Source organism: Mus caroli, chromosome 13 (assembly GCF_900094665.2).
Source record: "Mus caroli chromosome 13, CAROLI_EIJ_v1.1, whole genome shotgun sequence".
Taxonomy (NCBI): domain Eukaryota; kingdom Metazoa; phylum Chordata; class Mammalia; order Rodentia; family Muridae; genus Mus; species Mus caroli.
The window spans coordinates 16131801-16149780 of record NC_034582.1 but is presented as its reverse complement, the minus strand read 5'-3'; the positions used below and the strand labels follow the sequence as shown (position 1 = coordinate 16149780).

The following is a 17980-nucleotide window of genomic DNA, read 5'->3' as shown; positions in this document are numbered from 1 at the left end:
GGCTATTATAAATAGGGCTGCTATGAACATAGTGGAGCATGTGTCCTTTTTACCGGTTGGGACATCTTCTGGATATATGCCCAGGAGAGGTATTGACAAACCAATATTTTTATGATGGTGATTTCTGAACCACGGGTTGATTTAAGGAGCAAAAGAGGCTGCACTTATGTGTACACTGTAAGCTGTAAACTACCAAATACTTTACTGTATGGTAGAAATTATCATTGAATGATTTTTTAAAAAGAGTCAAAGCATGCTATTTCTCTTTTACCATACAGGAATAATTTTCTTTTTAAGTTGGGCCAAGAAAATCCATGGTTCCAGATGCTCCTGAATTCAAAATTTCAAAGGTGGTTCAATTATAGACTTGTCACTTGGATGTCATTGGAAACTTCAATGATGCCATTAAAGAAGTGATGGGGTCTCATATCAGCTTGAGCTGGGCAGGATGCAATGATTGGACACCTGGGGAGCTGGATGCACCCCAGCTTCAAAGCATCTTCTTTCATGTCTGACATTCCCTTCTTCTCATAACTTGAGACTCCCTGCACCTAACCCCACCCTCAGAAAGGGCTGATGTTACTGGGATTCAGGCCAGTTGACTGCATGAATCTTGTTGGTAGATGAGCTAGGAAAAGTTTGTAGCTCTTTGACTCTTAAGAGACTCTAAATGTGGGCCAGAATCATATCAGCTTCCCTCTTTCTCCAGCTATGCTAATAATGGCTGAGATCTTCAGCAAATGTAGTCGTCACGAAGCTCAAGAGATGATGGATGGTGGAGCACTGGAACACTTTCATCATGGCTTGAAGTATGTTCACTGAAAACATAAGTTGAAGTTTCAACTCCCAGTATCTGTGAACCTGGATGTAAGCCAAATAGGTCTTTGAAGTTGTAATCGGTTAATATGAGGTCCTTAGGATGAGCCTTTATCAAATGCGACTGCCAGGTTATGACAGGTAAAACAAACCCCCAGGGGAAAACGAGACTATGAACAGTAAAGATAGAGATTGAAGGGATGCAGCTATAAGGATTGATGGCCATACAGCATCCAGGAAGAGGCAGGGGATGATCCTACCCACAGTATCTGTCGGAGGAGCATAGCCCTGATGCCCTTGGTTTGAATTTCTAGTTTCCAGGCCTGAGAGAGCCTACATTGTGACATTTTGTTACAGTAGCAGCAGGAATCTTACACAAACCCTCAGAGCACATCAGCAGCCTGTCTGTTGTACCTGTGTGTATTCTCTTGTCTCCTCTTCTCTTCCTATGTCAGTCAAGCTGGATCAGAACGGAATAAAGTAACAGGAACTTCCACAGAAAGGCAAGAGGAACAGGTGCTGGGGAGACGTTTCTGTGTTCTAAATGAGTGGTTCACATCCATTAAAGCATTATTTGCACATTCAGTATTTTAGCTCTGTCTCCTGACTTGCAGACAATTATTGGACATAGGCAACCAGGGATCAGAGTTGAGGACAAATTAACTCACCAGGAGAATGTTTGAGAAAATGTAGTTCTTTCTCACTAGGTTTGGGGCCAAGGAATTTGGCTTTTAAGGTTCTCAGATGGTTCTGAGATAGCAAGGATTCAATTTACAGTTTGACTTTAGATAAAGGAAAACAAGACCAAAGGCATTAAGTGGCTCAAGTTCTTTAAATTAACTCAAGAAAATAAAATCTCTGAAAACAAATATGAAGGATGCGGGGAACTAAATACACCTGGGAGAGGGTGAGAAGGTTGGGTTCTCATGGCGCGCAGGAAGTAGTTCTTTAAGGCTTAGTGTTATGCTTTGGAGGTAAAATGTCCCCAGAGGCTTCTGTGTAGAAGGCTTGGTTCCCAGCTAGTGGCACTGTTAAAGGGTGACTGGATGGGGCCCCATCAGAGACAGCCCCTGAAGAGCGGGCCTTTGACTGGTGTTTATTTTCTAAGAGTGGTCCCCTCTACTCACTTATACAGAAAATAAGAAGAAAGCTAGACTACTTTGCTCCTCTTACTGCTGCAGATGTGAATTCTATAGCGTTTACTTTAAGCCCAGATATAAGGTGAAGCTAAGTTTCGATAGCTTTACAGTTGTCTTTTACAATGCTGGAGACTGAACAAAGGCCTCTATGCTTCCTGGGATAACAGACTACTATTGAGCATCATCTCTCAGCCTAGGAGATGGCATTGTCCATGGGAATGTTTTAGGGAATGTGGTTAGAGCAATGATTGTGCTGACTGTGGGAAGTGGAGGAAGCCCTGGGAGAGAGAGAAGTCCTGAGTCCTTGAAAAGTGCATGTCTCTGACAGGGCACACAGCTCAGTAAAGGACCCATGGGAAAATGGTAAAGCCTCCTCCTGGAGTGAGGCTCAGAGACATAGTAAAGTCTTTCTCTGGTCATGTGTAGATGTTGATAGTGTGTGCAGAAGATGTCCGCCATCCTTTTCCCCACCTTGATATTTACTGCCTGAAGACTACTATCCTACAGAGATTACCTAAACCCACAGCTGTATGCCATAAGCCCCACCTCCTTGTTTAACTGTAATAACCCCCTTTCCCTTGTCAGCTGTATACAGTAGCCTCGCCTCTCTAGTCAATTCTATATAATGAATACCCGGAGCTTTACCCGTTCTGAGGCTTCTCCATCAGAGAGCAGGGTCCACCCCACCTCAGCTTTTCTTTCTGTCTCTCCGTGTGCTTGGTTTTCTTCATTCCCTCACCACCCCAGTCACGTAAAGGCCTTGAAAGCATGGAAGAATTTGGCAAACCCACTTCATTCATATGTTATGTGGCAAGAAGGTGCTTTTTCTGAGTGTCAAGCAATGGTTGCCTAAAAACCTCACTGGGATTCTGCATGCTGGGGCTGAGATTGCCTGTGACACATTTCCAAAATTATTCAAAGCAGGCTTGCCTTTTAGTTTCTGTACAAGTCATGTTTTGAGCAAGAAACATGATCAATTTCAGGAGGATACCTTTTAAATATGAACACCAGTTTAATCCCCATAAAACCAGGACAAGCAGAGAGAGATGTCATATCTACTTGAAGAGTAGAAAAAGTATACGTACAATTCAATTTTCTGGCAGATCTTGGCCAAAAATGGTAGGGAACAAATGTTACGACCACTTCTGAGATATTTCTGGGGAGGTTAAAAAAAAAGACAACAAAAAGAGAGTTGGTTAACTCAGGGAACGGTTCCCACCATGAGACCCCTCTGTGACCCTGATGGCTGGATAGCAATCTGGTTCCCTTTTGCTTATCCAGACGCAGAGCTTGCTCTTGTTACTACATCCCTTATTCACTTTGCCTTCTGTACAGTGGCCTGTGTTCCTGAGACTGGAACCCAGCTTCCCCTCCCCCAGCCCGCTGCTCCCACTTTCATAGCCGTCCTTGGGCTTCTTCCCAAGTGGCTCTTGCCTACCTTGGTCAGGTACTCAAACATTTCTCTTCTGGAATGTTTTTAAAGTACACTCGAGAACACGTTCAAATAAAATGATTCTACCCTATTAGGATAGACAGGAAGAAACAGTTGATTCCCACCAGCCCAGAATCCCTCAGGTAGCTATGTGGTGTACCTGTGGGCAGTAATGTTATTTTAACTCTGTCCAAGAAGAACTAGCAAAAATTTTCAGAATAATTGTGATACATTCCCAGCACTCTAGAAATAGAGGAGTAACTCTGATGAGTAACCCCCATGTATTCAAGGCACACAGATGTCTTCTGCTCACCATGTGGGTGGAGGTCCGGCTTTTAGCATTATATGAGGGGTCCAAAGTGGAGGCACTAATAAAGCTCTTTAAAACCCTACAGAGAATGCTGGTGACTTAGAAATTAGGCAGAAAGGGGATGGTAGGAAGTAAGGCAGACATGCCTGGGACTTTATAACTCAAGATACACTCTATAGCCTATGTGAGATGTAAAATTTCATCTGAGACGCACTGAATTGGACACTTCAGGATGGATCCTGGAAGTCTGTCCTTTCTTATTTTTTAAAATATCATTTTCATGTCCACTCTCCTGAGTCAGTTTGTTGCCCACTAAGGCTCAAGAAAAACGATTTCAGGTCTTAGCCATTCAAGGTATGGCCATAGTGTCAGTGGCACCTGGGAACCCTGAGAAACGCACAGCCCTCCCCACTACATATCACAAGACAGTCTGTATTTCAACAAGATCTTTGATGTGCACACCAAAGCTGAATAAATCTCAATCCTTACTCAGGGAGCATGCTGCCCCATCGTGAGAACATGTGTGAAGGCTTGGCACATCAGGGGATGATAAAACATTTCAGGGTTGCTGGAGTGTTGGGATCCATAGAAGTCCACGAACCATGCAAGAAATAAGGCATTGTGACAACTTAGGATGCATCTTCCTCTGAGCACAGTGGAGAATCCTTGGAGTGGTCAGGCAGAGGACTAGATTTGTATCTCAAAAGGATCCCTAGGGATGGGTTGCCTTGAGCAAGATGGGGGAGAGTACAATGGAGATGTAGGTGTGGGCTTCGTAGTCTCAGGCTGCCTTGTTGACCATGTAACAGCTTCTGCTTGCTCCATGCCAGCAACACAAATCAGTCTCTAGGCTGTGCCAAGTGCCCCCTATCCTGGGATGGAGGTAAAGAGCAAAACTAAACCGATTAGAAACCATGTTGATGTGAGACAGGGTGCAAGGCAGTAGCAGTGGAAGAAGGGGTGCTCTAGAAGGTTAGAGTGAAAGACTTAGAGTCTGACTGACATCAGAACTATAGGCACAAAATAAAGCAAACACCAGCATGGCCTTATACAAAACACTGGTGGCAGGTTGGAAGCATAGACACATCCTGAGACTAAGTCAGCTGCACTCAGATGTTGGAGCTGCTTCTCTTAGTATTTACTTTCATCTGAAAGCCTGTCTAATGAGTCTAATGACAATGTGGAGTTCAACATTGATGAAAGCCAACCCTTAAAAATTATGCGAACAGTCTTATAATTACTACACAAGAGGTACAATAGAATAAAATTTTATAATTGCACAACTGTTCATTGTCAAAATGCAGCTGGAAGGCTGCAGCTGCCTTTGATGTTCATTTAGCAGACACTGAGGTCAGGAAGTGCACAGTAGACAATGTAACATGTCCAGAGTCCCTCTACTTCTTCTGTCCAGACAGGGTTGTTCTTATCTGATTTTTTTGTATCACATAAGAAACAGACAATTGTCCCCAGGCCACCTTCCCAACTGCAGACAATGTGCTTGCAAAGATAAACTGAGATGGACATGTGAACCACACTACAGAAGTCCTTGCTCACACATCTGCCCGACCCCTCCTTTCAATGTGAACTTTGCTAGACAGAGATGGGAGGGCTGTTATTAATGTAGAAATGGATTTAAAATTCTGTATTTGGCTGTATTCAAACTCATCTGAAAGGAAGGTGTAGGATCTAGACCTCTTCTGGGGACAGTGCCATCTAACCAGTTTCCCTCGCCAGAGGGTAAGTGATGCAGAGCAACAAACAGGGCTTGAGTAAAATAACATTGGGGTGAATGGCATCAATAAAAGGTCAAAGTGTGTTTGTGTGTGTGTGTGTGTGTGTGTGTGTGTGTGTGTGTGTGGGAGAGAGAGAGAGAGAGAGAGAGAGAGAGAGAGAGGGAGGGAGGGAGGGAGAGAGAGATATTCAACCATTTTTCTATGCACAGTTAACATGAAACTGACTTCTCGTATGGCAGAGTGCTTTTTGACTTTGTGTGTATTACCTAGATTTAGTTGTTCTGGGCTGGGTTTTGTTCATACTTGAACACAGGCATTTGTTAGCTTCCCAGGTGACTAGATTGGCCAGATAGACCTGTGCTTATTGTTTTGTGTACAGCCGAACAGGCTGTCCCCAGTATAGTTCCATATCCACAGAGACCAATACAAAGGTTCTGCTCAGGTTCAGCGCTGAGGAGGCTTGGTGGGAGAACTCTCAGCATAGTCTCACTGGATGTGGGAAGAGCTATTTCTGGATTGATGTAAGGCACTGCTCACGTACTAGCTACGTAAAGAAAGTAATTGTGTCTCGGCCTTCTCATCTCTAGAATGAGATGGAGGAGAAACGCTCCACCTAGTTTGTATGGCTTAGAATTAAACAAGATGTCCACAGCAGATATTCTAAACGATTGACATTTGTGTGCTTTTCTAAGTGTGTGAAAGGCTTCAGAGGGGCCTTCATGGGCTTTCCTGCCATTCACACCTTTTCTGGAGCTTTCAATTCCTTTGACAGAACATCATTTTTCTCCAGTCCAAATTTTTTGAAAAGATAATTCTTTTCCTAAAGATTAGTCCTTATTTTTTAGGTTTGTCTCCATATGCGTGTCTATGTCTAGGTTTGTACTTGAGAGTGTGATGTCCTCAGAGCCCAGAGGAGGTTGTTAGATTCCCTGGAGCTGGGGTTACAGGAGGTTGTAAGCTGTCTGACAGCCATGCTGAGAACCAAGTTCCAGTCCGCAGCGAGAACAGTGCGTGCTCTTAACTTCTGAGTCACATCTCCAGCTCCATCCTGTCTCTCCTTACCCAGGAGAAGGCTGGGAAGAAGACATAGTACAATTTACTGCACATTGCTCTCTGGGTCGTGGCTAGTAGTTCTACCGTTACAGTAGCCATCATGTAGAATTAATTGCAGCCCTTGCACATTTTTCCTTGATAATTTTGATCTGGAGTGGAGGCACTCAGGGAGGAGCTTCTGGGATATTTTCTTAATTGTTGAAACATTCACTAGATCTTTTTTTCCTTTTTGAAATTATACTTCTGTCTCACCAATTATGCTTTCAAGTCTGGTGACAGAAATATAAAAAATGTAAAATCCTAATTAGCCTTTGAGTTCGTGCCAAGGCAATTTGTGTTAGTAAAATAAACAATGCCTTAAAATAAGTCTTCAGCCCTCACTAAGAGGACCAAAAGACAAACTTGTCTTCTCCTGCATTCTGCTCAGATCTCTGAAGGTGCTGGCCATAGGGATGCTGTAGTGTTTCAACTTCTTAGTCAACATAGTAAGCAGACTAGAGGAACTGGCTACTACAAACCTTTAATTATTCTGTGAATTAGGCAGTGAGTAGCAAAGCTGGCATCACGATTGATTAATCAATTACGTAGAAATGTCTCTGTGTTACCATTTACCTCGGATCAGCCTTGTACATCAAAACTCATAGGACCCCTGCAGGTTGTCATATCAAAGTGTTATCTAGGACACACAGAATAAATCTTGTTATTATTTAAATTTAACTGGGGCATCTTATAATTTTTATTTGCTGAGTCTGGTCAGCTATGAGATAAGTGATTTCCCTCCCTGCTGTTTCTCTGTTGCTAAATCAATAACACTTAGACACATTGCCTGATGGTGAGTGATGAGGTAAACCAGCAGGGAGGAGACAACGGCAAGGTCTGCGCACTCTCATGGCTGCTGAGTGCTGTTGCCAGCCTCAGCAGCCAGCCTACTTTCCTGCCTCCCTTTCAACTGGGACTGACTTGCCCCACTTACAAGAATTGAAAGTGTAATTGCCGAGGCAGGATTCCAACAATTCCTTAGAAAAGGAGCCTAAGTCAAATACTGAACTGGCTGATGCTTGCTAAGCATTCCCTCTATCAAGAAAGAGTCATTACAAAGAGAGCAAAAGGCAGTGGTGGTGCTAGGCACTGTATACAAAGTGCGTGGCAGGATAGCAGGTGATTTGAATATATAAGTCCATTAGTCCTTTTACAGAAGAGACTATCATTGTCCTAACCCCACAGCCAGGAAACCTGAGGCTCAGTGATGTGAAGCACTGCCTGATGCTACTGTGCTTTAGAGAGTTGAAGAGACAATGCTCTAACTTTCACTAGAACAGTCTGTCAGAAAGCACAGGTTCTCAGCTTGGAGACGTCATGAGACATCTCTGGTCATCACAGCAGGGGAGGGATAGATAGTGCTGCTGACATGCCCTGCGTAGACAATAGAGACGAGACAGTGTTTGATAGTGTCTGATGCCACCAAACGCATGACAGCTCCTTCAGAGGAGCCAGTCCTGAATGTTGGAGTCCTGGGGCTGATCTTGTCTGCCACAGAGTGAAGGCGGGTGTGTGTGTGGGGGGGGGGGCAAAAGAAAAAAATGGAAATTAGCTCATGTTGCTATTTCGGTCCAAAGCAATTGCAGTATCACTGGGCTTTGTCCAGAGAAGCCTCCGGCTTCTGAAGTGTGCGAGCAGAGCCTGTGAGAGCAGAGCAGGCAGAGAAAAGGGCTGGCCTGCTGCCAGCTGATTGCTTACCATGGTAGAGGACCTCCTGAGGACTTGTCTCGCCTTCTCCAGTGCAGACTCCCAGGCCTCCTATGGGAGCAGAATGAGGTCACATTGTAAGTTCTATCTCACTGGCAATTTACACATCTTTTCTAAAATTCCAATCAAAGGCTACAAATACGCAGTAAATGAGTTGTCCCACTAATTTTTGATAACATAATTTATAGAAAGGCAATTTCTTTTTACTAGGTGCCCTCATTAAGACTTTACATCATTTGCTATGCTAATTATCTTGCAAACATTACCTTGGTCAGTAGTAACAGCCACGAGAGATGCAACTATAGCAGCAGCAGCAGAAAAAGGAGGAGGAGGAGGAGGAGGAGGAAGAAGAGGAGGGAAAGGGGAAAAAGGGAAGAAGAAGAAGAAGAAGAAGAAGAAGAAGAAGAAGAAGAAGAAGAAGAAGAAGAAGAAGAAGAAGGTGTCAGCAAATGCGTTAAGCAGAGAAACTGCTCCAGATCAGTAAGGAGGGCTGGACCTCTGCTCCCTGACAGCCATGGTGCAGTGACATGCCTGAGTGATTCTGTCTGTTCCTCTGTAAACTCTCCTCAGCAGAGTGTCAGCAGCCCTGTGGAATCTTGGAGCACTGCAGGGGTGAACAGGGCCACATGAACGCATTGCATCTACCATTTCCCTGCTCCTCTCCTGGTTTTATACTTGCTGTTCTCTTCCATCTGTTTCTAGAGCATTTAACTGCACCATTGAAGTATGTGTACATACATTGCAAATACAAAGAATTAACTCATTGTCAGCAAAGATGGTTATGAAACAATTCTAAAGGACTACTGTATTTGTAGTAGGCAGAGAGCTACAACTTGAAATGTGGAGAAGGATTGCCCAAGCACTGCTGCCCAGGACTGGTATTCCAGCCCTAATGTTCCCATCCTTGGCCTGCCCCTGGGCAGCTCTGAAATCTCCTGCTTAGTAACTGGCACATTCATTGGAAAACTCCATTTCTTACCCTTCCTTGTCTCCCATTTGATGCTTGAGTAAATAACCACTCTTGGTCACTGATAAGGTTATCCTTGTTTTGAAGCAGTGACCATATATGGAGGAAGGAGACAGAGCAAGAGCAAGAGCAAAGCCTCATGGGAGATATGGGCCTTGGCATTTTTAGATAGTCGGGAAGTGTGTCACTGATTACCTTTTGTCTATTGTTCCTAGGAACTCCTTTTCTTCAGTGTGGGCCTGTGTGGAGGGTGGCAGAGAGCAGAGAAACGACTTCCCAGTTTGAACTGGAGTCAGAGTGAACCTTCTAGGAGGATGGAGCTTCTCAAAGAAGCCAGTTCCATTCATTCTCTAAGGGCAGACACTGAACCCCACCCCATCCTCAACCCCCACCCCACTGGTATCTGTCTGGAAAAAATGCTCCGTAGTTTCAAGTTCAGAGGACACCAAGCACATGCCTTAGGTCAAAGGCAACAGACTGGTGGGTGGCTAAGAGTGCACAGGAAGAACTTGGAAAAAGATGACATTCCCCAACTAGTCTTGGTGGCCAGAAACCTGGTACAAGGTATGCTTCTTAGAAAACTAAAGCACCACTGTGCACTAAAACAAACAAACAAAACCCTAAAACAGCAAGGCCCTGAGTATGTTCTCTGCTATTCCTCAGTCCATCTAGCCTTAAAGAACATCCTAACCTAGGTCAGCTAAGGCTTTGGTGCGATGGAGCCATACAGTAGGCCTCTCTGTGCTGCATGCTAATGCCATACCCACTGTTGATTTCTGTTTGTGAGCAGCAGGGACAACAGAGTTGACATCAGTGATTTCTCTGACAGAAAGACTAATTAGAGTATGACCACTAAAAACTAATCTTAGTGAAGTATCTTGCTGAATTACCTTGGGATTCCTAGGAATCCTAGAAGATCCTGGAAATTATACCTTTGGTTAAAGCCATCCCCTCTGGTGTGGCCAGAATGAAAGACACCAGATCTGCATGCTGATTTCTTTTTTTGGTGGCTCTTGTTAGCCTCAAGCTCATCCTCTCCATGTGAGTCTTTCAGGCCACTTTCTCTACATGCCTAGTTTTCATCTGGGGTGGATTCCCCTGCAGACTGAGACCCTTTAAAACATTTGCAGGGCCCAGCACAGCATCTCATTCACATGCCAGGTGTTCAAAAGATATTGCAATAAAAAAACAAAAGAAAACTTTTATGTTGACTGTACTCTCTGTAACAGAGATGTGAGGGGGAAGGAGAGGGATGGAAAGGTCGATAGAGAGGAAGGAGAGGGATAGGGAGGGAGAGGGGAAGAGGGGGAAGGAAAGAGAGAGGGAGAGGAAGGGAGAAGGAAGCAAAGAGAAAGAGAGAGAGGGGGGAGGAAAGAAAAGAAAAGGGAGGGAGAACTGTCAGCTTTGGCAAATTCAGAGGAAGGAATGATACATCGGAAAAGAACCCTCAGCACATGCCCAGAGCATCCTGGAGATGCCATGTTATTTGATTTAAAGTACCTTCTTGTTTGATAGTTTTATTCTTTTATATAGTGAACTTTAGTCACTGTCACATCCATTTCCCTCCTTCACCCCTCCCTTCCCTGCTGAATCTCTTCAACAAAGCTCTTCCTCCTGTCATGTGTTTTCTTCTTCTATGTTCTTTCCTTTGATTATACCCACTTAGTTTAACTAGAGGTTCTTGATTGCATATGGGTGGGAGGCTATTGATTGAAGCAAAGGTAACTCATTGGTGGCTATAGCACTGAAGAAAATGAAGCCTTCATCCCTAGCAGTCTCTAACACTTCACAGCCCTTCCCGCTGGCCTCCAGGTCTTACATTAGTTCCACTTCTCCCCTTCACAAGGAAGTGAAAGACTTTTATAATAAAAACTTTAAACTACCAAAGGAAAAACAATAGATGTTAGAAAATGGAAAGACCTCCCATAATCATAAAAGTTGCTGTACTGCCAAAAAAAAAAAAAAAAAAAACAGTCAGTAGGTTCAATGGCATCTCCATCAAAATCCAAAAGTCATTATCCACAAAGATAGGGAAAAATCTTAAAATTTATATGGAAATACAAAAGACCCTTGATAATAAAATGATCATGAGCAAAAATAATACTGCTAGAGGTAGCACCATACATGATTGCAAGTTATTCTGCAACAAAATTAAAATGGTGCTGGCAGAAACATAATAGAATAGAGGTCTTGGATAGAAACCTATGTATTTCAACCACCTGATTTTAACAAAGATGCCAAAAATATGGATTGGAGTAAAGACTGCTTCATCAGTAAATGGCTCTGGGACAAATGTTTACATGCCGACAGATATAGAATTCAACTATGCACATCCCTCACCCTGTACAAAATTCAGCTCATTGTTGTCTTAATGCAACAGTGGAAAGTTTTAAACTGTTACAGGGAAAAGTAGGTAAAACTCTTCACGATACAGACACAGGCAAGGGCTTTCTGAATAGAGTCTAGTTGCTGGAAAAATAAGACTAATAATTGATAAATTGTTCTGCATGAAACTGAAAAGGAAATAGTTGACTGAGACACAGCCTGCAGGATGTGGGGAAAATCTTAGCTTTAAATCTGATAGAGAATATGTAGAACACAGAGAGCCCTCAAACACACAGTCAATAAGAAAACAAACTACCCAGTCACCAAATAGGCTAAAGGTATGAACTGGGAGCTAAAAAGGGGAAAAAAAAAAAAGACCAATACAAGCTTTTAACAGTGCTCAATATCCTTAACCCCTGGGGAAATGCAAATGAAAACTTCATTGATATCCTATCTCACTGGTGTCAGAATGACAGTAATTAGGAAAGCAAATGAAAAACTTTGGCTAGGATCTGAGTGAAAGGAATCTGTCTACACTGCTGTGGGAAACAAGCTAGTTCTGCTACTGTGGAGCTCCATACAGAAATTTAGCCGAAAATTCAAAACAGATCTTCCATGGGACCCAACTATATAAGTCTGAGTACCTGGCCAAAGGACTCCAAGCCAAACACATCACAGAGATGCTTGAACAACTATTGCAGCACTATTCACAACAGGTAAGCTATAGAAACAGCCTGTCTAGCCATCAGAGAATTGGATAAAGAAAGAAATACATAGGATTTTTTGAGCCATAAAAGAGTAAAGTTATATTATTTGCAGGAAAATGGATTCAACTGGAGATAGCAAGTGGTTCCTAGATTTTAAGTAGCTTCATAAATGACAAGTGGGGAGGGGAGTAAGAGACGGGTATAGGGACATGGGAGAACAAATGTGCAACATGCCATCCATACTTGTGCTAAAATGTCCTTAAGTCATATACTACTGTGTACAATTAATATATACTATTAATTTTTGAAAAAGTATTGCTATTATGTTAATCAAGAAAAACAGAGTTCCTGATTTTACATATACAGAAAGGCAAAGGAATATATCACAGTCACTGTGGGGTAACATTCTTTCTTGTTCTTTCTTTGTGCCCTCTAATTTTAAGAATGAAGACTACTCCATAAATATTTGTTTATTATTGTCCCTGTGTATTGTTGGGAACTAAGGGGTGTAGGGGAAGGGGGGGGAGGGAGGAGCCCAGGTCCGGCCAAAGCTCCTGTACTCTGGGCAGGCAGATGTGGGAGAGCTGCCAGATGCTTTCTACTTGGCCCTGGGTGGGCATCTAAGCCACTGACCCCACTCTATGGGGGGGGGGAGGGTCGAAAAGGGGCAGCTCCCAATACCAGGGCCCAGGGTGACACCCTCGGCCCAGGGTTATGGAAGAGAGGGCAGAGGGAGAGAGGTTCCCACACAGGTGAGAGTCTTTAGTCCGGGCCTTGACTGGGGCACAGGGAGGCCTTCCTATGGGAGATTAGAAATGGCTCATTAGGAGAAAGCCTATCCCATCATCCAAGCACAGTGGGCCTTGATGAACAGAGACAGTCTATGGTTTTAGAGCTTTATTGTAGAAAAGCAGGGGGAAAGAGAAAAGGTAGAGAGAGAGAGAGAGAGAGTGGCCATGGCCAAGAGGAGAGAAGGGGGAAAGGGAGAGAGAGAAGAAAGGCTAGAGAGTAAGAGGGAGAGAGAGAGTAAGAGAGTGAGATGAGAGGAGAGTGAGAGAATGAGAAGAGTGAGGTGGGGCCAAGCAGCCCCTCCTATAGTGGACTGCTATCTTACTGTTGCTCGGTAACTGTGTGGAGTCTAGCCTGAAGGTCAGAAGCTTGGGACATAGTGTATGGGACTACTAGCCACACTTCTCCTGTCGGGGCTGTGGAGGCGGTAATTTCAACAGGAGCCAGGGGTCCAGGAGACATGGTCAAATGCCTACCGTCCCATGTAGGTGGGAGTTACCACCCATCGGGTTCTCCCAGGGTTCAAGATCTAGCCTCCACTGGAAACCAGGCTGTCTGTACATAGCCCATTGTCCCACAGTGTATGGCATAGCATGTGCTGCATCAAAGGCTCCCAGCTCCAGAGAGTTCTGTGTTGACTCTGTGACCCTCCCATGAGGGACCTAGGCTCGAACTCCAAAGACACCCCTAAGTTGGGGTGTGCAGAGAGGGCATGGGGTGCAAGTTTCAGTGCTACAGTGACCTGGAGACAGAGCCTCTGATCAAGTCTGCTAGGCCAGGGGCCCTGTTGCAGCCATACTGCCTCTTGATAAAGACCATTCCTGGAGTTTCTGGATGACTACTGTAACTAATGGCTCTGCTAGCTGTTTTGGCATGAGGTCCAGACAGTGGCAAGTTACTTTATTCAGCAATGAAGGGAAGAGTATAGCGAAGCTTCAGAAGATGCTTTGAGCCCCACCCCGAGCATCACCCAGGAACAAATAAGTCCCCCTCCTCAGTATTTACAGCACAGATAAGGGCCCTAAATAAGGCTCAGGCATGGAGTTCATGGATGGGTAAACCTGCCATTTGCTTCCAGGGGTAGGAAAGCTGTGTGTAATGCTTGAGACCTGAAAGGAGTGCAGATTGTTTACATTAGCACACTGTAGACTTGAGAAGGCCTCTCAGTAGCCTTGTAGATTAAGATGGGCCCTTACAAAAATCTCTCATCATCCTCAGATGAGCTATTTCCTTATTTTCCAGTGTCACCAATGATAACAAAAATTGAGTTTCTGGGTTATGGTAGAAAAATCATAGATACAGAAGGATATATCTAGAACTGTCATTCTGGAAGGTACACTCACTATTGAACTAATATCTCCTAGCTTTGATGGCTCAGAGCTATCATTTTGGGTTTCCCATGATGTCATTAATAGTAGAACAGCAACAAAGACATGTTGAAATAAATCACAAGATGATTGAATGAGATGAAGATTACTAAATGGAGACCAGGAATACATTGTACATTGCAGGCTAGTACTTTGAAGGCAACACAGCAGGTACCAAGCTAAGGAGTGCAGAGTTGGAGAATTGTGCAAAACGAGAGGTTAACTCTCCACCTATTTGAATTTTGACATTCAATTATGGAATAAGACATGCACACACTGGGGTGTGTGGCCATGAGAAAAGTAAAGGAAACCAGAAAGGATGTTTCTACTGGGAAAAGGGAATGTCAAGATGACTTCAGGAAGAAGCAGTCTTGCACTGTTTACACAGGTGAAAGTGGGTGGAAAGCCATTGAGTATTTTAGTTATCAGAAATGCTATGAGGGTCCAGAGGGGCAATATATGTCTCAATATGTTGAATATTCAAGACATTGTGGCTACAAAAGAAACCTGGACAAGTGCATGATAGATAGAGAGTGGGAAATGTTGGAGCATAAGTGGCATATGCCTTTAACAGAACATTTGGAAGGCAGATACAGGCAGACCTCCATGAGTTCAAGGCTGGCATGAACACTAGGGCTATATAGTGGGACCTTATCTTTATTCCTGAGTCAGATGTTGGTTATTGGGATCTTTTTAAAAAGGTATTCATTTATTCCCTTTATCCATTTCCCATCTTGATAGAAGTGATCTGAAGGCCACAGGAATCATACCATTATCTATTTAACAAAAAAACCTATAACACATGCAATTCTGTATATAAATATGCATATATAGTTTTAATAAACTTTCCTCATCTGGGTTGATAGTGCTCCCTCCAAGAGCAAAGATCACCTGACACAAACCTCAATACCAGCCATAATAAGTCTTCTTTTGAGTTAACATACAGGGTTAACATACAGCCTATTGGTATTACCTCCCAGAGGTGGAAAGTGTCTACTGCTGAATTATTGAAGACAGCATGTAATTCAGAATCAGAGAGCCCAGAGACACCTTGACTGGAATTGACCTGAAATGCCTCTCTCTGAGGACTTGCTTATATATGGTGCCAGAAGGTCCCATGAAAGCTTCCAAAAGAGAGAGACAATCAACGTTCCTACCCAGCTATGAGGCCTATGAGCCACATCAACAAACAGTATGGCACTATCACCATAAGTGCACATGCGCAGACATTGGAAGTAGTCAAAAGTTCTCTAATAGGACTTAGGACCCACTCAGCAGCGGGGAGACCGTTTTTGGTACTTGAAACAAAGAGAACGACTCAGTGCTAGTGAAATTATGGTCCATGGAGGAGAATCTACAATCACTCACTAATCTACTAAATGTGCACAATCCTTAACAACAATCTGAGAACATTTGTCTTGATGGCCACAGAAAGTGTACTCTCCACCACTCATCAAGGAAACTTCTCTTTGCAAAAAAAGCTCACTACAAACAAACAAACAAACAAACAAACAAAAAACCCCACAACCAATCAAAATGCAGTTGTACATCTCAATCCCAAAATATATACACCTAGAAAACATTCTTACACCCAAGGCTTAGGGAACATTGTAGAAGAGGATTAAGGAATTTCCTGGGAAATTGTGTCTCCTAGTAATATCAAAAGCTATCCCTATAAAATCTCATCAACATGATTGCTCAAAAGTGATCTGAACAAGGATGCCACTATTGAAAATGCCAAACTGGATGGAGGAAAGCCCATGAGGTCTCAAGCCTATAACAGAACTATAAACAACCAAGAAAAGCTAGGATCAGGAAACATAGTCTTTTTCGGGGAAAAGCATACAGATTTGTTGTCCAGTGTCAACTGTCAGCCTTGAAATACATAGAAGCAACTTATTACAGACTGAAAAGGTTATATCTAGGAATATATGTACATACCAACATATACATGCATGCAATAATAATTAGTGAAAAATAGCCCATATATATGAAAAGGAACAAAGAAAGACATATGTGAGGGTTCACAGGGAGGAAATGGAAAGAAAAATATAATTAAATTATAATTTCAAAACTAAATAATAAATCCAGAAAAAGAGAGTATATCAGGTTTAATGACAAATCCAAGTTAAAATCATGGGCCCAGAGAGATGGGTCAGCAGTTAAGAGCACTTGATGGTCTTCTAGGGGACCTTAATTCAGTCCCCACTGCCCACATGGTACCCTATATGGTTCACAGACATATAAACACCCATACACACAAAATAAAATATTATAAAATATTGTCAAAAATTAAAAATGAAGAAAGACCAAAGTGCCAGTCTCTCATACTTACTAATTCAAACTAAACTTTTGCCAAAATAAAATAGAAACTTAATAAAATGTCCATTTAGTGATGTGAAATGTCAGAGACATTTAGGAAAGCAGATTAGTGTACTTGTCCTAATGACAAGCACACTGAAAGTAATGCCGAAAATAATTGCTATGTGTCCTTGGTAACCCTTGAGTGTTTGTTTATAAAGTAGGAAGGCTGCTCTTTCACAGTATGAAAAATTAGACTTTAGAGTAGAATACATATTCTAATGAGTAGTTGAAGAGAAAGTCAAGCCACATAAGAAAATTGTGTAAGGGATCCAGGATGCTGCTTCCAACCCAGCTACAGTGCTTATTGGGCAACATAAGCAGGTTCTATACCAGGAACAATGGATATGGTTCTCCATTTGAACGTATACTTAATTCTGGTGTTAGGTATGGTCAGATCTTTTCAGATGCTCTTTACTTTCTTCATTTGGTTATTATGTTTCCTCATTCCAGATTCAAACCCTCTTTTTCTACTTATTTAATCTCGTTATGCCTGGGTTGCTGAGTAAAACATCACACAGACTCACAAAGCTATAATCCTTTAGACTGGGCATATGGTTCAAAGAGCCATGGACATATAGACTGGACATCTACCCTCAAGTGCTGGCAAAGTACTGAAGGGCAAAATGGCCTGAAACACCAATGACCATGAAAGGGGATAGGAAGGGTCATTGTTTCACTATCAGACCACATACTATTGTTTGCTAAAACACACTGTTTTAGTTATCAATCCAAATTAGAGCTATCTCAAAGATTTCTGACAAAAGGGTGTTAATATTATTGATTGACATTGTCAGTTAGATTGCATTTAACCTAAATTCCTATGTTTAAGACCTAATCTCTCAGTATCCCAAAATATGACATTATATTGAAACAGGGTCATTGTAGATAGAATTGGTTAAGAAGAGATAAGGCCATTCTATAGAGTACAGTGGGCTCTTCTATGTTACTGGTGTTCTTACAATTTGGACATGTGAAAAGGAAAGGCATAAAGAGAACAGATGACATGAAGACACAGGGAGAATGCCATCCATCTATGAAGAATACCACAGATTGAAGGCAAATTTCTAGAGCAGATGGGCAGGGGACACTTGTCTCACCCTACTCAAGAGGCTAATGCTGCTGACACTCAAACCATAAACCTCTAGTCTTCAGAATTGTGATACACAAAACTCCTGGTGTTTCAGCTTCTTAGCGTGCCATGGCAGCCCCAGAATATGGCTACAGCTTTTCTT

The 17980-nt window shown here is 42.8% G+C and overlaps 1 protein-coding gene across 2 annotated transcripts in view; it reads right to left on the bottom strand.

Annotated features, from left to right (window-relative positions):
- Aoah (acyloxyacyl hydrolase) overlaps positions 1 to 17980 on the bottom strand; it is a 202897-nt gene that overhangs the window by 111209 nt on the left and 73708 nt on the right. For both annotated transcript variants that reach the window (XM_021180609.2, XM_029468428.1), the window contains exons 5-6: positions 8221 to 8280; positions 3041 to 3111 (exon numbers count right to left, since the gene is read on the bottom strand). In XM_021180609.2, coding sequence (XP_021036268.1) covers positions 3041 to 3111; positions 8221 to 8280 — 131 coding nt within the window. The remainder of the gene's footprint in view (positions 1 to 3040; positions 3112 to 8220; positions 8281 to 17980) is intronic.